This window comes from Prionailurus bengalensis, chromosome E2, assembly GCF_016509475.1.
Source record: "Prionailurus bengalensis isolate Pbe53 chromosome E2, Fcat_Pben_1.1_paternal_pri, whole genome shotgun sequence".
Taxonomy (NCBI): domain Eukaryota; kingdom Metazoa; phylum Chordata; class Mammalia; order Carnivora; family Felidae; genus Prionailurus; species Prionailurus bengalensis.
The window spans coordinates 34,079,045-34,101,251 of record NC_057352.1 but is presented as its reverse complement, the minus strand read 5'-3'; the positions used below and the strand labels follow the sequence as shown (position 1 = coordinate 34,101,251).

At 41.2% G+C, this 22,207-nt stretch overlaps 1 protein-coding gene across 2 annotated transcripts in view; it reads left to right on the top strand.

Moving 5' to 3' along the window:
• BBS2 (Bardet-Biedl syndrome 2) overlaps window positions 1-18,569 on the top strand; it is a 33,499-nt gene extending 14,930 nt beyond the window's left edge. Inside the window, exons 8-18 of one of the 2 annotated variants that reach the window (XM_043599236.1) lie at window positions 2,797-2,932; window positions 3,177-3,316; window positions 4,446-4,587; window positions 4,675-4,846; window positions 5,483-5,612; window positions 6,957-7,088; window positions 7,574-7,711; window positions 8,595-8,707; window positions 15,718-15,866; window positions 16,572-16,693; window positions 17,298-18,569. In XM_043599236.1, coding sequence (XP_043455171.1) covers window positions 2,797-2,932; window positions 3,177-3,316; window positions 4,446-4,587; window positions 4,675-4,846; window positions 5,483-5,612; window positions 6,957-7,088; window positions 7,574-7,711; window positions 8,595-8,707; window positions 15,718-15,866; window positions 16,572-16,678 — 1,359 coding nt within the window. In that variant the 3' untranslated portion in view covers window positions 16,679-16,693; window positions 17,298-18,569. Of the gene's footprint in view, window positions 1-2,796; window positions 2,933-3,176; window positions 3,317-4,445; window positions 4,588-4,674; window positions 4,847-5,482; window positions 5,613-6,956; window positions 7,089-7,573; window positions 7,712-8,594; window positions 8,708-15,717; window positions 15,867-16,571; window positions 17,054-17,297 lie in introns of those variants that run through there. The other variant, XM_043599234.1, reaches the window with a different exon arrangement.
• Window positions 18,570-22,207: the final 3,638 nt, after the last annotated feature.

Here is a 22,207-nt window from a genome sequence, read left to right as displayed (position 1 = left end):
TTTAAGGCCCTATTTGGGAGAAAATTTTCAGGAAGATATTTTTAAATCTCTTCCTTGAAGGAATGAGAAGCAATTTAATCAGGTTGATCTAGGTGTAGGCTACTAAAAAAAAAAAAAGGAGTTGTAGGGCTCTTCTGTAATAAAACTTTAAGACTGAAAACTTCGACTTAGTGGGAAGAATCATGATATCATATTGTCTTCCCAGCTATGAAATTCAAATAAAATCTTTTTGCTTTCTTTCCTTTTTTAAGTTCAAATCAGTATTTTCTACAGACTTCTGGCAAGTCAGGATTGTCTTGTTAGAAGCTGCCTAAGTAGCTGCCAGATCTCCATGGGTACCATTTGCCCTAGCTTTCTTGTCTGATAGTGCTGGATTGCCTGAAGGAGATCAGCTAATTCCTGCCTTCTCTTCTCTGATTTGCCTTTGCTTTTGGCCAGTACCTTATAACCTTCCTTTGGTGTTGCATGAAGAATAGTTCTATGAGACCCTTATGTTGGTTTCTGCTTCTTTAATTGGTTTTCCTTTGGTATGGTCATATAAAAATTATAAGGGAAGACTGTGGTGTTCCTTAGTAAGAAATGTGACATCTTGGGGTGCCTGAGTGGCTCAGTCGGTCGAGCATCCGACTTTGGCTCAGGCCATGATATCATGGTTCGTGAGTTCGAGCCCCATGTCGGGCTCTATGCTGACAGTTCAGAGCCTGGAGCCTGCTTCGGATTCTGTGTCTCCCTCTCTCTCTGCCCCTCCTCCACTTGTGCTTGCTCACTGTCTCTGTCTCTCTGTCTCTCTGTCTCTCTCTCTCTCTCTTTCAAATAAACATTAAAATAAAAAGAAATGTGAACATCTTATTTGTATTGGATCATATTCTGCAGGAATATAAATTATTATGATTAATTCAAGAATTAGTAACTACTAGACTTGAGAAGTTTTCAAAAGTTGCCTTTTAAAAAAAAGTTTCCTTCAAATATGATTCTGGACCTAGATGTTTTTAGAGTTAAATGTTTTCAAAATTTTAAGGGATTTCTAGGATATAATCTCTTCCAGACCATAAAAAAAGATAAGAAAATGAACACAGTTCATTATATAAGTAGAAAAACTAATATCTACACTGCCAAAAGGAACATATACAGACCCAGCATGTGAATTCAGGCGCAGAAATACTAGATGACTGCAGCCAGTCAATTAACTTTAACCTTTTGTAGGTCATTTGTGGGCTTGGAGGGGCATTCTCTCCCCCAGGGCAAAACCTCCCTGTTGGATAAAGCAAAAGAGCAGAACATCCAGAGAAATATTAATTTGTAGCCTTGCTTCTTAGTTAGTCAGTGAACCCTCTTATTTGTAAAACATTGCGGAAATGCAGAAGCAAATTCAGTTCAATCTGAGAGGGTTATTTATTTATTTTTTAAAGTAATCTCTACACCCAGCATGGGGCTTGGACTCATGACTCAGAGATCTAGAGTTGCATGCTCCACTGACTAAGCTGGCCAGGGGATTCTAGGGTTAGGTTAATGTGCTAAGGGCTTTGGTGAATTGCTTCACAGGTTTTAGCATTGATAGTTTTCAGGCTTACATGTTGGTGTTATTAAGAGCATGGATATTTGAATGTGACATTCCATAGGCAAGGGATAGGAGCTAGTAGTAAGCTATGACCTAAATGACTTTATTTTGTTGTTGTTGTTGCAAAGTTTTGCCCAGAAGAATGTTTGCGAAAAGACAAAAATGGTGAATGGCATTGGCTATTTGAAATGATCGCTCGCCACCCTTTTATTTTGTGTTCTTGCTTGAAACAAAAGTCAACATTTTAAGCAGTTATCCTTCATTGTTGTTTTTTAGGTGCATTGCTTTCTGATCATTTATTTATTTGCCTTTCTTGGGAAGAGGAGACTCAGGATAGGAGGGCTGTCTAGGGCATCCCAATAGTTTTTATGTAGAGTAGCTTTTTTAAAAAATGTTTATTTATATTAGAGTGTGAGTGGGGGAGGGGCAGAGATAGAGAATCTAGAGGTAGAGACACAGAATCTGAAGCAGGTTCCAGGCTCTGAGCTGTCAGCATAGCGCCCGATGCAGGGCTAGAGCTCATGAGCCGTGAGATCATGACCTGAGCCGAAGTTGGATGCTTAACCAACTGAGCCACCCAGGTGCCCTGGAAGAGTGACTCTTAAAATCGGTTATAATAAAAGGTTATATGATGGAAGGTTAAGTTAGCTTGGTGTTTTTCAAACTTTAGATGTAGATATATTTTATACACATACACGATAAAGACAAAGCTTTTACATAGAACTAATGTTTCCTGTATATGTCTATGTGCAGACCCTGTTCTAAGTGCTTTATGTGTGTTAACTTCTTTAGGCCTCATTCCAGCCCTGTGGGGTGTAGGTACAGTTATTTCCCTCAGGTTCTGCTTGTTCTTGACCTCCAGATGAGGAGACCAAGCACAGAATGGTTAAGGGGCATTCCCAAGTTCCCACAGATAGTAAGTGGATATGTACTGCCAACCCATTCCTCCAAATGAAATATTATATAAAGGCCAATATGTAAAACAGCTTTCATTTAAAAAGAAGAAAGTACAGCTGGTTGTGTCCCCTTATTGTTCCCTTGGCCCCAGTGGTCATAAAGGTGCCTCCTGAGAGGCCACAGGGCTCCATGGAGCACTCTTGAAAAACTGCTAGACTAGCTGACCTTTAAAGCTGACTTTAACTTTAAAATTGTGTGTGTGTGTGTGTGTGTGTGTGTGTGTGTGTGTGTGTTTTAAGCTACAGCATAAGCTATTTTTCAAGTTCTTGCTTTATTTTTAGGTCGATGCTAGAAGTGACCGAACTGGGGAGGTCATCTTTAAAGACAACTTTTCTTCTGCAGTTGCTGGTGTGCTGGAGGGAGATTACCGGATGGACGGTCACACACAGCTAATCTGCTGCTCCGTGGATGGGGAAAGTAAATTGAGACGGGAAAAAGCCTCAGAAAGCCAGGTTTTCAATTTGATTGGGTCAGAATGCCAGGAAATTCGTGTATACAGTGTTTGTATTGATACCCTCTCCTCCTAATAAATTCACTAAGTTGAGGAGATGAGAACTTAGGTTTTTGGTTTTTAAGATCAGACAACTGATGATTTGAAAGTAGGCCTGGCTATGCTGGGGTATTCCTCAATCTGGTGAGGGTTTTTTTTTCTTTTGTTCAGTTCGGGGCTACCTGCCAGGCACAGCCGAGATGAGAGGCAACCTCATGGACACCAGCATAGAGCAGGACCTGGTCCGAGAGCTGAGTCAGAAAAAACAGAATCTGTTGCTGGAACTCCGTAACTATGAGGAAAATGCCAAGGTAGGCCCCCATGCTGAAGGGGACATGTCATGTGAACAGTTGGGGATGGCAAATGTGGAAGAAGACGGAGTATAGCATGGGCCCCGCGGGACTGCCTCCTGCCCACTGGCGGAAGCACGGACGGCCTCAGCCTTTGTGCTGGGGTCACAGTTGAGAGGGTGCGTATCCTTGAATCTGGAAGTCCCACCGCCGTGCACCTAAACTATAGAAATACTTGCACAAGCCCTCAAAGACCTTTACTGCAGCACTGTCTGTGGCAGTGAATGGTTGGAAGCAACAGAAATGTTGACCAGTCGTGGGGCGTGTGCTCGGGGCTGTTTAGCAGCCTGGAAGAATCAGGTATATGTACTCGGACTGATATGGAAGGGTATCTGTGGCATTACTGACTGAAAGAGTGCAAGAACAGTATGTACAGAATATGTGTCATCTTTTTCAAAAATAAATAACAAAAAGGTGACAACTGCCAAACCTCTGTGAGTGTGCTTCCACGTGTGTGTTTGTGTGCGTGCGTGCGTGCATGTGTGTGTACCAAGTTGGCTGGAAGATAAGCTAGGAAGCCAGACTTTGATTTGTCCTGTCATGTGTGACTGTATTTGAATTTATTACACTAAGTGAATTTGTTTTGCTACTTTAAAAGAACAACACCAAAAAAACTTGTGAAAGGCACGGTGGGGAACAGCGGGCCCTACCCACAGGAAAGGATGGGGTATTTTTCCTTGGGAAGAGGCCGGGTAGAGTGAGGGAGTGCCAAGGAGGTGAGTCCTCTGAATTCTAAAGAATGGGATTAATATCAGATGATTGGGAGTTGGTCTTTTTTTAAAAGTTTTTATTTATTTGTTTTGAGAGAGCATGCAAGTGGGGGAGGAGCACAGAGAGAGAGAGAGAGAGAGAGAGAGAGAGAGAGAGAATCTCAAGTAGGCTCTGCACTATCAGCTTAGAGCCCCATAGGGGCCTTGATCCCACGAAGTGTGAGATCATGACCTAAGCCCAGATCAAGAGTTGGGCACTTAACCAATTGAGCCACCCTGGCACCCCAGGGAGTTGGTTTTTGAAGCCAAATAACCATATGATTTAAAATTGACATTAGTTCACTGTTCGGTGACTGAGTCAGAAGTCGGATGTTTCGTAGGCTGAATTGAGTCCACTGAACGAGGCTGATGGGCCCCGGGGCGTCATCCCAGCCAACACCAAGCTGCACACCGCCCTCTCAGTCAGTTTGGGGCATGAGACCCAGCCTGCTCACGTGGAACTGTGCATTTCCACCTCTAACGGTAAGGAGTTACTTGGAGCTGGCACCTGTGGACGCCTGTGCCTCCTGGGAGTGGTTCTGGAACTGCCGTTTTCTCTCTTCCCGGCAGACACCATCATCCGAGCAGTATTGATTTTTGCCGAGGGAATCTTCCTGGGTGAAAGCCACGTGGTACACCCCAGCATTCACAGCCTTTCCAGCTCCATCCGCATCCCAGTGACACCTCCCAAAGATGTCCCTGTGGATCTGCACTTGAAAACCTTCGTGGGTTACAGAAGCAGGTGACCCTTTGTTTCCGGCCAGCACTTAGAGGGAGGCAAGATGGGTGGATTTCCCACCATGCCGTGGATTTTGGGGGTGCCATTTTGATGATTCTACCCACCTAACCAAGATTTCCCATGACCTTTTCTTCCCTAATTTGAAATCTTTCAAAGATGAAAAATGAAGGCTCTGTAACTTTAAGATGGTTGTTTCCTGGTTTTAGTTTGGTGATCTTATAACGACAAAAGTTACAAAAATATGTTTAACTGATGAATTTTCAACTTCTGGTTTTGGCCACTAAGACTACAGAGTTAGGATGCGCTTTCATATTAGGGTTATGTATAACCTCAGCTAGTGAAGGAATATCGCTACATTTGTGGAAGATAAAAGCCATTTCATATTTCTTTTAGGGTGTTTTAAACCCTTGGTGCGTGTATGTATATATGTATAAGACTCATGTTGTCTCTGATCCCAAACCCCATCACCGTAGTACTTGATCGTCAAGTTTTTTGGGTTTTTTTTCCCTTCAGTAAAACCCATGAATAACAACTCAATGACCCAGTTAGTGATTTTATAGTTGTTATCTGGGCCTTGCATTTTGAAGTAATATTCCATGCAGCACATTTCTCATCTTGTGTTGCTTTGGTTGACCACAGCACCCAGTTTCATGTGTTTGAATTGACAAGACAGCTCCCCCGCTTCTCCATGTATGCGCTGACTGCCCCCCACTCTGCCACCGAGCCACTCAGCTACGTCAACTTTATCCTTGCGGAACGGGCACAGAGGGTGAGTCTGACTTTTTTCTTTCAATATTGTTGCCCCTTCAGCATCCTTTGGATGTTACTTAGAAGGGGAAATTGCATGAATGAGTTATTTGGTAGCAGTAATTACGACATGAAAGAGGCAGGTGAGTTTGGTGTTGGCTTGTAACCTGTGACCAAAACACTGCGAAAATCTCTTCTCTCACTTTGAAAAAATACACCACCTTATTTACGTGAGCAGTCTTTAGTTGCAGATAAATTCTTACCAGCTTTTAATTGGTGTCTTTTTGCTGTCATGGCCTTGGTGTACTTGTCCTGACCCAGTGTTTCAGGAGGAACCTGCTTCGAATTGGAAAGAGGGTGGGAGTTTGAGCTGAGAACATTCTGGATTCAGATGCTACCTTAACTAGTTAAATTTTAGTGATTTTCTTAGTGCTGTCAGCCCTCACCAGTCTGAGCCTCAGTTCCCTTATCTCTAAGTGAGGCTAGTCCCACCTCACAGGGGGCCCTGCAGATCACATATTTGGTGTGACAGTACCTTGTAAAGTGTAAAGGACTAATGCCAGTGGCCTTTAACCTCGGCCGGACTCCGGAAATCTTAGGGAGGCTTTTTAGTCATGTAGATTCTTAGGTTCTTATGTGGTCAGGGTTCCCATGACCTTTACTTCCCTAATTTGAAATCTTTCAAAAATAATAAATGAAGGCTATATAAGTTTAAGATGGTTATTTCCTGGTTTTAGTCTGATGATCTTATTATGACAAAAAGTTACATAAATGTGTTTAACGGATGAATTGTCAACTTCTGGTTTTGGCCACTAAGACTACAGAGCTAGGATGCACTTTTATATTAGGGTTATATATAACCTCAGCTGGTGAAGGAATACCGCTGCATTTTACATGCTGCTGGTCACCATTATTGTTACGAATATTAAAACTTATTTTTTACTTATGTGGCTGTATCTCTGTGTCTGTGCTGTGTGTGTGCATGCATACTTCATTTACCTTTTTTTTTAAAGGATAGAGTGGAATAGTTTTAAGCAGACTACATCATCAAGAGTATAGCCACAGAAGAGCTACAGTGTAAACAGGCTTAGCACCATACCCGGTTGTTTCTACAATCCATATAAGATTATGTCTACACTGAAAATGCTATAAAGTCATGCATGCTGTGGGGCCAAACATAATTATGAATGTTACTTAAGATCATGTATGAGGTGGGACAAAGGAGTGTGATTAGTGGTTTCTTGGTGGGAGGGGGTGTGAAGTATAATTGTTTTTTAAACAAGCAGTAAATCTAGAAAGAAAGGTAATTCTTAAGAATGACTGTACTTTAAAAATGGAAGTTCATTTCATCCTATTCACTTTTAAGGTTGTTATATGGCTCAACCAGAACTTTCTGTTACCAGAAGACACTAACATTCAAAATGCTCCATTTCAAGTGTGTTTCACGTCCTTACGGAATGGCGGCCAGCTGTATATAAAAATCAAGCTTAGTGGAGAGGTAACGTTTACTGTCACAGGCATAGATTTCCTGTGTAATGTTTACCATTCAGTGCAAAGTGAGGTGGGTGGCGATACCAAGGTTGTAAAACTGCATGTTTCAACGTAGTCTGTTAGTGTTAAAAGTGTCAATCGTTTTAGACACTGGGGTATAATCTAGAAGGTGGTTTTCTGTCTTCCTCCATCCTTCCCTTCAGCACTTCCTTGTCTAATTTGGGAAGGATTGGGGATACGGAGGTGAACAAAAAACATTTTCAACATTTGAATGATTTTGTTGTTTAGATTAGAAGGCCAGAGGATTGATCTTTTAGCCTGCTGCTAAAATTTATGATTTCCTTCAGGGCTAACACCTATCTGATTCATCACCACATATAAATTTAGGTTCAATAAATGTGTTGAATATGGGGAAATTCAGGTAGTGTTTTAGCTAAGTTTCTCTTTAATATCTGAAGATGCTAAGCTTGTCTCTTATTTTCCCCTGGATAGATCACCGTAAATACTGATGATATCGACTTGGCTGGTGACATCATCCAGTCGATGGCATCATTTTTTGCTATTGAAGACCTTCAGGTAGAAGCAGATTTCCCGGTTTACTTTGAGGAGTTACGAAAGGTGCTAATTAAGGTGAGGGCACCCGGCGGCTGCATTTGTGAGAACGTGGTAGTCCCATGACATTTGAAATGTGTCTCGGAAGATGAGAGATACCACAAATGTGTGTATGTTACAGGATAGCCATGTTCTTTTTTTTTTTTAAAACGTTTATTTATTTTTGAGATAGACAGAGCATGAATGGGGGAGGGCCAGAGAGAGAGGGAGACACAGAATCTGAAACAGGCTCCAGGCTCTGAGCTGTCAGCACAGAGCCCGACGCGGGGCTCGAACTCACGGACTGCGAGATCATGACCTGAGCTGAAGTCGGACGCTTAACCGACTGAGCCACCCAGGTGCCCCTGGATAGCCATGTTCTAAAGAATTTTTGAAAATTGTTACAGTTGAATTAGTTTGAGAGGGCCCACTAGTTAAAGGGTTTCTTTTATAAAGGGGTTTAGCTCCTGACCACCCTGCTTTCTTTGTTTGGTTTACAGTTAAACAAACGTCATATTAACCTTTTCCTTTGCTAGCCACTCATCTTATCTCTTGTATTCACCTTGCTCTTTGGTTTAGTGCTTTCCAACAACCCAAATCCAAAAGAAAAAAAAGAAAAAAGGATAGTGACTGGTCCTCAGTTATAACCGCATTCTCACCCCAGATCTCTCAAATGTTAATATGTATGTTGCTAGGGCTCCCGGTGGAGAGGTCCAGATGGAGTGTCATCTTGAGTGCGGGAGGTGGTATAGACTGATAATTCATTGGTGAGGTGAAACCGTGGGGGAGAGTCAAGATGGTGTAGGTGAACAGGGTAGAGAGGTATCTGCCTCTGTGTGTGGCAGATAGTGTCTTCTCAATCTGACTAATTTTCAAGGAGTCTGTGAGGTCTTTTTCATTCCTGAGTGTTCGTGGTCTCCAGGTGGATGAATATCATTCAGTGCATCAGAAGCTCAGTGCGGAGATGGCCGATAATTCTAACCTGATTCGAAGTTTGCTGGTCCGAGCTGAGGATGCGCGTCTGATGAGGGACATGTGAGTATTTACCTGACAGGTGCGAGTTTAAAAATGTCAGCAATACGGAGTAACAGCTCTCAAGTGCTGCTGGTAGGAGTGCACATTGGTACAGTGACTTTGAAAAATAACTTGGCATCATCAGTGAAGTTGAATATATATATTCCCTGTGACCCAGGAATTCTACTCCCGGTTTATAACCTAGAAACACTTCTGCGCATATACACCAGGATGTTTGTACGAGAATGTTCCTGAGGCATTGCTCATAAGAATCCCAAAGTGGAAACAGTCCACAAAGTACCATCAACGATGTGATGGCTAAATTATAATATAGTCGTACCATGAAATATGACATCTGTCTCCATGACATATGACAACGTGGACAAATCTTACAGGCATAAGGGAAATTGAAAGAAGTCAGATTCAAAAGAACGTGTACAAAATGCTTCCTTTTATGTACTTTGGAAACAGACGACACTAAAAAGTGTATCATGTGGGAAGCATACATAGGTGAAGAAGATGTAAGGAAACGTAGCGAAGACATTACCACATAAGACAGTATTTTCTGTCAGGGAAGGAGGGACTGTGTTCAGAAAGAGCCCACTGGGAAGCTTCCGGGTTGTGGCAATGTTCTGTTTCTGGACCTGGTTAACAAACATTTGTTGTGTGAACTATTCCGAATGTGTTTTACATTTTACAATAAAACAGTTAAAAAAAAACCCACAAAGATGTGCAGGTCTAGCTTCTTGCAGAATTTGTCTCGGCACTAAAAGTACTGAGGTAGATAGAGTAAGAAAGACACCAGGGATGGATGAAGTTTGTGTACTTTCGAGGCAAGGGTTCACCCAGGGTGCCGCTTAGGCTTTTTCCTGAAAGGCCTGAATTATCGGCATACGTTAACATGGTGTTGCTCAGAAGTAAGTGATTTTGAAAGAATGAACATTGTTGAAAGTTTCAGACACATACAAAAGTAGGTGAGGTAATACAGTGATTTCCTATACCCCCGCCACCTGGCTTCAGTCCTGGTCACCCCCTGGCCCATCCTGCTTTATCGCCGCGCTCACCTTCTTCCTCTCCCACGCACTGGACTATCTTGAAGCCAATTCCAGACATCATATCCTTTCGGCCATAAATATTTCAGACAGTGAGCCTTTGAAAAACACTAACCACAATACCATTATCACATTTAGAAAAGTGTAAAATAATTTCTTTTTTCTTGTTTTATTTTGTTTTAATGTTTTATTTATTTCTGAGAGAGAGCCAGATGCGGGGCTCCAACTCACAGGCCATGAGGTCATGACCTGAGCCGAAGTTGGATGCTTAACTGACTGAGCCACCCAAGCACCCTGTAAAATAATTTCTTAATATCACAAAATAACCTAGTCAGTGTTTAATTTCCCCAGTTGTCGCACGTGAGCGCGCGTGCGCGTGTGTGTATGTTTTAAATTGGTTTGTTCAAGCAAAGACCAAAGATTAAGTCTCTTTTAGGGGCACCTGGGTGGCTCAGTCGGTTAAGTGTCTGACTTTGGCTCAGGTTGTGATCTTGGGGTTTGTGGGTTCGAGCCCTGCATCGGGCTCTGTGCTGACAGTTCAGAGCCTGGAGCCTGCTTCAGATTCTGTGTTTCTGTCTCTCTCTGCCCCTCCCCCACTCACGCTCTGTCTCTCTCTGCCTCTCAAAAACAAACATTAAAAAAATTAAAAAAAATTAAGTCTCTTGTAATCCACATGTTGCTTATTCTTTTTTATTCTTTTTCCCAGCCCTCTCCCTCTTTTGTGGTGTCCCATTTTGGATTTTGCTGATTGCATCCTTGTGATAATGTTTAGTAGTATTCTTGTCCCCTGGATTTCTGTCAAAATGGTAGTTAGATGCAGAGGGTTGGTTAGACTCAGGTTCAACTTTTTGGCAAGAATAGTTCATAAGTGGTGTTGTGTACTTCTACGTGGGAGCATATAATGCCTGGTTGTCTCTTTCTATTCTGTTGCCAGTCGTTGATGATCATTACGTAGATCCATTATTTCTTTAGGAGTTTGCAAAACAGTGATATTCTAATTCTGTTATTTTTTTCTTCATTTTTAGCAAAATACTTCTATGAAGCATAACATTCCCTTACGAATTAATGATTATTTTGCTCCCTGAGGTACAGTTTGTAAGGATTATTTATCAGCTTTAAGCTAATGAGTTGGTTCTCTAGCATCTCTGTGCTAACCAGTGAAATTTTTAAATCCTTATAAACTCATATATTTTAACATATTTAACGTGCTCAGTCCATTTTAGTTACTCTGTATAATGGCCAAATTGTCCTGTCTTAGGCCACTGGAAACCTTTTCAGGTTGGCTACAGCTACCTTTGGACATAGCCAATTTTTCTGTTAGGTCCTTGTTTTCTTGTACAAAATATTTTAGGCTTATCTGGTACATCTTTCTGAATCTGGAAGCAGCCATTTCTTTAAGGAGTCTTGGTTACTTTTAGTGGGAATTGGTATTTAGAGATTATAGTCTGTGCATGAGAGGTGCCCATTGCCTCTGGGCGGTTACTGTTTCTGGACTTTTCAATGGGTAGAACCAGGAAATGTATATATTTTTATTGTGAGACTATCATGAGTTCATTCTATTTCCATTTCAGATTTATGAATGCGGGCTCTTAGTTTATTTTAAAGTATATCTCTTCTTTCTCACATTGAAAAGTCTTGGTTCTAACCAGTATCAACGTGACTGTTTGCTAGTTTAATACCAGTGTGACTGATGAATAGTATCAACATCAACAATATGAGTGCTGAAAACAGTAAAAACTTTTTTTTCTAGTTTTTTTTTGTGTCTTTAGAGTATATTCCAGTAGGGATTTTTAGTCAAGTTATTGTATCTGAAATACTTCCCCCCTTTTTGGTTATGCCACAAATTTATCTACAGTTAGGTTCATTTGGTTCATTTTGCTTTTGGTCTTGGGAGAATTGGCATTTTTTTTCTTTTGGGTTTAATTTTATGACACATTTATTAAAACTTTTATATAGAGTCAGCTCTATAAAACAATATGCAGAAGAGTCTAACTTTTCTCAGTTGGCTCAGGGTCTGACTTTGGCTCAGGTCATGATCTTGCGGTTCACGAGTTTGAGCCCCGCATCAGGCTCTGTGCTGACAGCTCAGAGCGTGGAGCCTGCTTTGGATTTGGTGTCTCCCTCTCTCTGCCCCTCCCCTACTTGTGCTCTGTTTCTCTCTCTCTCAAAAATAAAAACATTTAACAAATTTAAAAAAAGTGTCCAACTTCTCATTCCTGTCACCTTCATCCTATTCCCTCCTTTTCACTATAAATAACCAGTCAAAATTTGAATACACACACACACACACACACACACACACACACACACACACACTCATCTTCTGACTCTATAGATAGATCATAGCATGTTACTCTTTCCCGCCTGGTGTTTTACAATTAAAAATATGGTGCTCACTGCATAGTCACACACACAAATACTATTCATTGTATTTACGGCTGCACAGCACTCATGCTCTGGGTGTTTGTTCAGCCAGTTCCCTCCATTTGGATTGCTCTTTTGCTCTTATGGATAATGTTGCAGCGCATAGCTTTGTTATATTATCTTTTCATATTTTTGCCGAGATACCTTTGGGAACAAGTCCTGAAATGGAATTGCCAGGATAAATGATAAACGCGTACAGAATTTTGCAAGATATTGCCAAATTCTCTTCCATTAGGTGTTCTGTCATTTTGCATTCTCAGAAGTAATGTATGAGAGTGCCTGTTTCTCTTCAGCCTTGCCAATGGAGTATGTTGGCACACTCTTGGGTTTTTACCAGTTCAGTGGGTGAGAAGTGGTCTCATTGTGGTTTTAATTTTCATTTGTTTTATTGCGAGCAGTGTTGAGCATCTTTTCATTGTTTTAAGGGCCATTGGCTTTTCTTTTTGTGTGTGAACTGTTTATCTTGTCTGTTTATGTATTAGGTTTATTAATCCTTTATCTGTGATAAGAAATGCATATTTTCCCCCAGGTTTTCATTTGTATTTGTCCTTTGCTTATTAGATTTTTAACAATTTATTTTTAGGGAGCCTGGGTGGCTGGCTCAGTGGGTTAAGCGTCCAGCTTCAGCTCAGGTCATGATCTCATGGTTCGTGAGTTCAAGCCCCACGTTGGGCTTTGTGCGGACAGCTCAGAGCCTGGAGCCTGCTTCGGATTCTGTGTCTCCCTCTCTCTGCCTCTCCCCACTCAAGCTGTCTCTCTCTCCCAAAACTAAACATTAAAAAAAAAACAACTCAGAAAAAAAATATGTAAGTGCCCTGGTTAAAATAAAGGATATTATTTAAAAAATAAAATAAAATTTATTTTTGGTTTTGCCACGTAGAAGTTTTAAGAAAATTTTATGTAGTCAAATTGGCTAGTCTTTTCCTTAAACTTCTACACCGAATTCAGAGTAATTAACCTATTTTTTTTAATACCTGTATGTTTTCCTCTTTTACATTTAAATCTCTGTTTCAGTTGGAGTTTATCCTGGTTTTCAGCATAACAGTGATAAGTTCAGTTTTCTCTTTTTCTGCGCTGTTTCAATACGCCTCCTTTAAAAGTCCCTTTCCCACTGATTTGAGATACCTTTATCATGCATCATGTTTCCACATGCACTTGGGTCTATTTCTGGATTTCCTATCCAGTTTTCTTGGTCTGTCTTGCTCTTCATTTGGGAGTGCCATTCTTTTCCTTACTTTGTATGGGAAGTGCTTTGTATGTTACCTGGTATGGCTAGGTTGCTCTTCCTTTTCATGGTTTTCCTGGCTGCTTGTGCTTGTCTTTTCCAGTGAACTTTATCACCAGGTTTTTTAGCTCCAGAAAAAAAAGATAAGTGTTTTTACTGGGATCATGTTAAGTTTATTAACTTGATCTGACGTTGTTACAAGGATGTTCAGTCTTACTAAGAGCACGCTCTGTCTTTATGTGTTCAAGTCATGTTGTAGGTCTTTCGTATAGGTATCAGACTTCCTTGTTAAGTTTGTGCCTATTTTATTTTTGCAGTTGTAAATAGGATCTTTCTTCCACATTATATCTTGTTGTTTTTTTTTAGTGTTTATTTTTGAGAGAGAGAGAAGAGAGAGCAAGCAAGGGAGGGGCGGGGGGGGGGGAGGGAGGGAGACTGGTTGACAAGGATCTGAAGCAGGCTCTGTGGTGAGAGTGCAGAGCCTGATGCAGGGCTCAAACTCATGAACCTGAGATCATGACCTGAGCCCAAGTTGGACACTTAACTGATGAGCCACCCAGGTGCCCCTATATTTTTGTTTTTGTTTTTTGAGTATATGAACACTGCTGATTTTTGTATATTGATTTGGTAATCTACTACTTTACCAAATTATGTTACAGTTTTTCCAGATGTAAAATTGCATCCTTTGTAAATCGAGACTGGTTTGCCTCTTTGTAATTTGTTTTCTTCCCATTATATTCTTTGAGGTATATTAGGTTTCTGCTTTTTCTGGCCAGCTACTTCTAGGGCCCCTGTTTAACTCTGTCTCTGGCTTTTTTTTTTTCTTTTTCAGTCAGAGAGCTATTGTTGGCCTTAGGCATTTGACTGCTAAAATGGAGGAAAGTGACCACCAACCTCTAAATTCCATTTTTCCTGAATTATTTATATTTCATTTAGAGGCTCTCAGATGTATCTGTTTTATTTTTTAAAGCCAATTTAGTTGATATATAATTTATCCACGCAGAAAATTCACCCTTTTAAGGTTTACAGTTCAGTAAATTTTGAGAAACACGTATAACCGTGTTGCTGCTACCACAGTCAAGATGTAGAATATTTCCATCGCCCTTTTGTCTCTCTGCATCAGTATCTCTCCTAACCTCTAGTCCCTGGCCATCACTGATCTGATTTTTCTCCCTGTGGTTTTTATCTTTTCCAAAATGTCACATAAATGGAATCATATAGTATAGGCCTTTTGAGCCTGGCTTCTTCCACTTACCTTAATGCCTTTGAGATGGATCCATGTTGTTGCATGTGTCAGTAATTTGTTCTTTTTTTATTGCTGGGCATAGTACTGTTCCACTGAATGGATATACCATATTTTGTTTATCCACTCACCAATTAATAGACATTTGAGTTGTTCCATATTTCAGTGATTGTGAATAAAGCTACTACAAACATTTGCATACAGTTTTTTTATAGACATGTTTTCATTTATTTTGGCTAAATACTTGATAATGGTATTTCTGGGTCATTTGGTAAGTGTATGTTTAACTTCCTAAGAAACTTCGCAGTCATTTCACAAAGTAGCTGTACATTTTGCATTCCCATCAGCAGTGCGGGAGAGTTCTAGTCATTCCACATCCTTATCAGCATTTGGCTTTATCAGTTTATTTTAATCATTTTCATTGTGTAGTAATATCTCATTGTGGTTTTAATATTATGCCTTTGTTTTTAGTTTATTTTACTTAATGTTTATTTATTTTTGAGAGAGAGAGAGAGACAGCACAAGTGGGGGAGGGGAGAGAGAGAGGGAGACAGAATCTGAAGCAGTTCTAGGCTCTGAGCTGCCAGCACAGAGCCCGATGCGGGGCTTGAACTCACGAACCAGCTCATGACCTGAGCCGAAGTCGGACACTTAACTGAGCCACCCAGGCACCCCTTTATGCCTTTGTTTTTAAAACCTTGATGAAATTTGAAGTTGAATTTACCAGTTGTCTAAAAATACTAAGAATAAGGTCACTTTTGCCCAATGAATATTAATCAGAAACTGTGAAGCCAGCTTACTGCCTTGCCTACTTTTCTTTATTCACCCACCCAGAGGGCGTTTATTAATTGTTGGTTCCTAAATTCAAACAAACCGTGGACCAATAAACAAGAAAGGCCATTTGTGTTCCATTTATTTGGAGGAAATAGAATATGTTGATGGAAACTTTCTCAATGTTGTCAAAGCAAACATTTCAAAGCTAAAAAAATTGGTGTCTTTATGTACGTAAGAAGTTTACAGGTTTTCTCATGTAAGCCTGCCATATCGGGGTACGATGAGGTTCATACACTGATGTTGATTTACACAGGAAAACCATGAAGAATCGCTACATGGAACTGTACGACCTTAATAAAGACTTGCTAAATGGATACAAAATTCGCTGTAACAATCACACAGAGCTACTGGGGAACCTCAAAGCAGTAAATCAGGCCATTCAAAGAGCAGGTCGTTTGCGGGGTAAGTCTCTTTTTGTAGCACCCTAAGTAGTCTGTGATTTTGGGGTGAGAACCATTAGAGGTAGTGGTGGCTTCAAGAATTCATATTGGGGCCGAGAGCGGCACACCTGTAACACTCAGCTCAGTGGAAGCCACTTGACCTTGGCTGGCCTGTTTGGCTTTAGTCAGTCTGCAGACTTCAGAGGCAGGAAAACTTTCAGCGCCTTTTCTTAGGTCTTGCTGTGTCTTCCAAGAAAAACCTAGCGACATATACCCCAAAGGAAAACCTCAAATATACCTATTTTTTTAAAAAGGGAGGCTGAAAATTAATGAGCTAAGTATCCAACTTAAAATTTAGACAAAGAGTAATAGAATAAACCAAAAGCAGCCGAAATATAGCCAGAGATTTAGACCTGAAATCTGCTGTTTGGGTCAGTGCTTTGACCTCCTTTTAGAAATAACCTTTGCTAGGTAGATAGAAGCTTTGATTCTTTTCTATAGAACTGACTTCATTTCTAGGTTGTAGATGGTCTGTAGGTGTGGTTTGTGATAAATTCCCTCACAAAGATACCTTTTTTAGGGAGTGGTAAGATAAATCAGTTAAATTTGCACACCATATATCTCTTTTCTCCCTGGTTTTATGCTGTTTTAAAGCTGGCCTCTGATTTATAATGTCACTTTGAATGATCTTTTGGATTGTACTGATTGGATGTTTCATCCCACACAGTCGGAAAACCAAAGAACCAGGTGATCACTGCTTGTCGGGATGCGATTCGAAGCAACAACATCAACATGCTGTTCAGAATCATGCGCGTGGGGACAGCTTCTTCTTAGGAAAGGAAACAATAGGTAATGAAGTTCCTAAAAAGTGTTTTTCCCTAAAATTCTAGGCTAGTTTGCTTTGGATTATATCCTGGTGACCCCAGGTGCTAAGAATGGTAACAGCCGTGGTGAGTGGTACAAATGTAAGACAACGCTCTGCATCTGAAAAGCGTATCCACTTGCTATTTTTAAAATCAGTGGCAGTAACCCAATACTCGGTTTGTGTAGAGTGGGTGAACACTTTGAACACTTTGAAATGTTAGTGCTTCAAAGTCCAGTTTTTCTGTATGTATGTATGTAAAGTTGGCATATAGATACATCTTTTTCCTTGAAATTGTAATTGAATTTGTAATTAACTTTCTTTTTCATTAAAACTTAAGAGTTACACTTTGTGTTGGCCATAAAATCACCACTGTATTAGAATTACATAAACCATTTGTACTGTGTGGAGGAAAACACAAGCATGAATATTCAATTTGTGTGCCTTATCACTGAAAGGGGGGTGGGTGTAAACAACAGATTTGCATTAAGGGAGTCAGTTGAGGGTGATCTGTTGTTGGAGTAATGTTAGCTACTGAAACTAATAGACCTCAAAATTTATCATGACCCATTAATTTCTCCTTTATGTTAGGATTTCTCCATAGTTACTCAGGGACCCAGCTTCCTGTGATCATTCAGCCCTGTCATCCTCTAGAGCAGCCTTTCCCTGAGTTCTCTAGAGAAAGAAGTTTCAGGAAATCAGTTCGGGTGACAATTTTCACATTCATCGCATACAGTGAAAACCTGATGGCACAGGAACCCTGTTGGAGAAGGGCTGTCCTAAGGCCTTACAGGTATTTATATCCCAGTCAGTAGAAAAGGGAAAGCTTTTATCAAAGCTGTGATCTGGAAATAGCACATTATCATTTCCACTCATGCTCCTTTAGCTAACATGGCCACACCTCACTGCAGAGAGGCAAGGAAGAGAAAGCTGGTGTTTGTGCCAACAGCTAGCAACTCCTTCCCTCAGAGTGAAACTTTTGCCTTAAGGTAGATTCTGGGACTGGTTTAATGTTTAAAACATTCGTCATAATGTGGCTGTTGTTGAAAGCGCTGCTGTAAACATTGGGGGTACAAGTGCCCCTATGAATCAGCACTCCTGTATCCTTTGGATAAATTCCTGGTAGTGCTATTACTGGGTTGTAGGGTAGTTCTGCTTTTAGTTTTTTGAGGAATGGAAAGAGCCCGAATGTCCATCAACTGATGAATGGATAAAGAAGACGTGGTTTATATATACAATGGAATACTACTTGGCAATGAGAAAGAATGAAATCTTGCCATTTGCAACAATGTGGATGGAACTGGAGGATATTATGCTGAGTGAAATAAGTCAGAGAAAGACAGATATCATGTTTTCACTCATGTGAAATTTGAGAAACTTAAGACCATGGGGAAAGGGAAGGGGAAAAACAGTTTAGAGAGGGAGGGAGACAAACCATAAGAGACTCTTAAAATACAGAGAACAAACTGAGGGTTGATGGGGTGGGGGTGTGGGGAGAGGGGGAGATGGGTGATGGGCATTGAGGAGGGCACTTGTTGGGATGAGCACTGAGTGTTGTATGTAAGCGATGAATCATGGGAATCTACTCCCAAAGCCAAGAGCACACTGTATACACTGTATGTTAGCTAACCTGATAATAAATTATATTTAAAAAAAATAAAAAAATAAAACATTCATCGTTTTCACATCTTAACAGCATTCCTAAGTAGCGGGGAAGTGAAGCCATCCTCTTGTGGTAAATTAATTTTGAATGACCTCTTCTATTTCTGAAGTGGGAGCTTTGTGGAATCCTAATTTTTATGAGACTGTGCCCTATAATACCTTTATTTTGCATTTTCAATTTATAAGCTCAAAAGACCCATATATGCTGTGTTCTTTTTTCATAATCCCTGGAGTAGAAAAACATCTTACAGGTGCTTCAAAGGTGAGGAAACTGAGGTGTGGGGATTAATTATTTGCCAGAGTCACAGAGCTACTGGCAAAATTCGAGTCCTACTCTTTTCTTTTTCTATCATGACCATAATCTAACCTGTAGCTTTTGGGATTAAAATCTCTAGTTGGTGTTGGTTTTAATTGCATGACACTACTCATTTTTAGGGATCCTAATAATCTCACCAAAGGTCATTCTGTTGTTCTTCAGCCAAAAAACTTCCTTCTTAGACCTAAAAATACTCACGGCAAGTCTTGAAGGGGCTGACCTGCAGTAAGATAGCTTTACATAGCCCTGACTTACAAGTTAAAATAGGTTATTTTCACAATAATTTGATCCTCTTGATAGTAGTTATCTCAGCTCAGGCACAATGTTTTCTAGAGTCTCACAGCTTGGTGAGTCGTGGTGTGGGTTTGAAACCAAGGAGCCGTGGCCCCTCCTGCTATTCCAGATTGTTCCCAGTCATGTAAAGACTGGATCAGGTGAAAATGTTCATAAAACATTCTACCATCTGTTTCCTCTCAGAAGTCACCGTGTTCAACTTAAGGATGAGAAAAATGGTTATCAATTATTTCTGTTTTGTTGTCACATGTTTCTATCCTGATAGAATCTGAGTGCCTTCTAAAATGTCACGGCTTAAGCTCTATTTTGTTGCTGAATTTTATTGAAGCTTTAAGTGAACACTGAGCTTTCATTTAAAAGCTGACCTCGGGGGGCACCTGGGTGGCTCAGTCAGTTGAGCGTCCGACTTTGGCTCAGGTCATGATCTCATGGCTCATGAGTTCGAGCCCCACGTCGGGCTCTGTGCTGACAGCTCAGAGCCTGGAGCCTGCTTCATTTTTTGGGTCTCCCTCTTTCTCTCTGCTCCTCCCCCGCCCACACTCTTGTCTCTCAAAAATAATAAATAAAATTGTTAAAAAATTAAAAAAAAAAAAAGCTGATCTTGGGGCGAGGGTTCGGATCCCATGTTGGGCTCTGTGCTGATGGTGTGGAGCCTGTCTCCATGTCTCTCTGCCCCTCCCCTGCTTGCTCTCTCTCTCTCTCAAAAATAAACATTAAAAAAAAAAAAAGCTGATCTTGAGGATTCTGGGATCTGGGAGAAAGCTTTTTAGTCATTTTTTAAGCATCCTTTTAAATAAAGTCACCCTGCCCACATCCAGATTAAGGTACTCTATATTTTTTTATTTTTATTGTTTTTAAAGTTTATTTACTGAGAGAGGGAGAGAGAGAATCCCAAGCAGGCTCTGCGCTGTCAGCACAGAGTCTGATGTGGGGCCTGATCCCCACAAACTGTGAGATCATGACCTGAGCCGAAATCAAGAGTTAGACGCTAGACTGACGGAGCCACCCAGGCACCTCGGTACTCAATATTTTAGAGAGTATGGTTTTTATCATTTCCCACCATGTCTGCCTATCCACATACATCAAGGCTCAGCTCAAATGCTCTCTCCTCAGGAGACCCTTCCCCTCCCATGTCTATTCTTTAACCCTTATTACATTCTGTGTTTAGGTCAATGTTAATCCTCCACTGAGAACAGGGGCTGCGTCTCAATCACCTTTCTCCTCCCAGTGGTGCTGAGCCAGTGCCCCGAGCACAGAGAGGCACCCGCTGCTTTCCGTGGAATCGCCTGCCTTTAGTCAGCCCATCTGTGGCTTCAAAAATCAAAGAACTAGGGACTTTACAATTATGCAACCCTAGAAGTGCTTTACAAGGATGATTTCTAACATTATTTATGTTTCAAATTTTATAATTAGCAGTTGCAGATCTGCCAGTGCAGAGTCCTGTGATCACAGAACTAAATTATCTCCACTTTTCACTTTGAAACTAAAGTACAGTAAGACACCCATTGCAGCTTGGTGTTTTGCATTTTGCCTCTTTCCCATCTGGCCCCTGCCCACACTAGATGCTGTAGCTCCTGACTCATCTTTTTATTTGTATGGTACAGAAATCTGCTTTTCCTAAAACGATGCCACATGGACAATTCCCAAGTAGTTTTCAGAGCTGTCTATGTGGACTGATTTTGCATCAATCAGAGAAGGAAATCGTGTGTTTCTGCGGGAATATTCTGTTCATTAGGGCTGGAGAGCCTGCCTCTGGTGTCACAAAGGGTGACCCTTTTAACAGGGTTTGTATTTTCTCACTCAGTTTGAGTAATATATGAGTAAGTACATAATGGTATTGAAGAGACCCTGGCAGCCAGAACTCCTAGCTGAAGAAATGCTGGTCTAGAAAAGGTAGCCCAGGCATTGATTTTTTTTTCCTCACTGCGGAAAAGAAACCACCACATTCAGTAGAGTTTGGAAGGTGGTTGGTGAGCAGTAGGAAAGCCAAGTTCAAAACCAGGTTAAAAAACAGCCCCTTTCTCTTCTAGGCTTCATTTTCCACATCTTTAAAACAGTGTACTGAAGTTAGATTATTGTAGGGTTCTTCCTTGAACGTTTTATTTTTCCTCCTAACAGAAATGCTAATATGCTGTCCAAATAACTACGAAAATGTTCTTAATGTCCGTCATTATTAACACGTAAAGGGGATTTTTTCTGGGGGGTTGACCTTACGCAGCCCTAGGAAGTGGCAGAGCAGTCTCTGTGAGGCACATTGTCTGTCTCGTGCGGGAACTGGAAGCCCAGAGGACGGGCAGGGAGACCTCGAACGGAGATGCTGAACATCCGGGGGCAGCTGGGACAGTTGCAGCCCAGATGCGGATTCACACCAGGAGGTGGGCTTCTGGCTAAGCAACGTGGTGAGCTACTAAATGGCTACCGCCTCATCTGGGCCCCCCAGATCTTGCACAAGAATTTGTGGCTCACCCTGACTGGGAACGGAATTCTGGGGAATGTGGTTCAGGTTAGCCAAGTCGGTACCTTACAAAGCGCCACAGTGGCTGTGCCAGGATGGCGCGACTCCAGATGAGCTTGCCTTTTTATTTTTACATGTTTTAATTCTTCACAACGAACGTGTATTATTCATATAATCTGAAAAAATAGAAAGCTGTTCTCTTTGAGGTGGGGGAATAATCTTCCTTTGCTAAAAGGAATGATAAGAATTGGAGGTTCACTGTTGAGAGAGAAGATGCCATCTATTACACAGGTGAACATCAACAGCTCTTACCTGAAAGAAGGATTTACAGGATGCCCGTGTTTCAGTTCCTCTTTTGCCACAACTATTGACACTGGCTTTAAGCCCTAAAAATCCAGGTGAAGAATGAAGTACTAAGGAAAACCAGCTTCTCAATCACTGAGTGTCTTCAGTGCAGAAAAGTGCCCTGCGAACACACCATCTTTCCCGTCGATGATGTAACTGATGGAAACGTCGGAGCCTGGCCCTCCAGGAGTCTCTCCCTTCGGACGGCGAGATCCTTTTGCGTAGAGCACAGAAGCTTCTGCTGTGGTGCAGACCTTAAACACACTGAGGTTAAGGAGAAACTAATAAACACATTTTAACGCTTGCGTTGTACGTATGCTAAGAGTTAGACTGAGCACTCCAGAATTGGAAAAGTGGGGTGGCCTCCTAGATGTCACCTACGGCCATGAGTATCTCTTTTCCAAGCGCCCTGGCGCTTTCCCCTGGGCC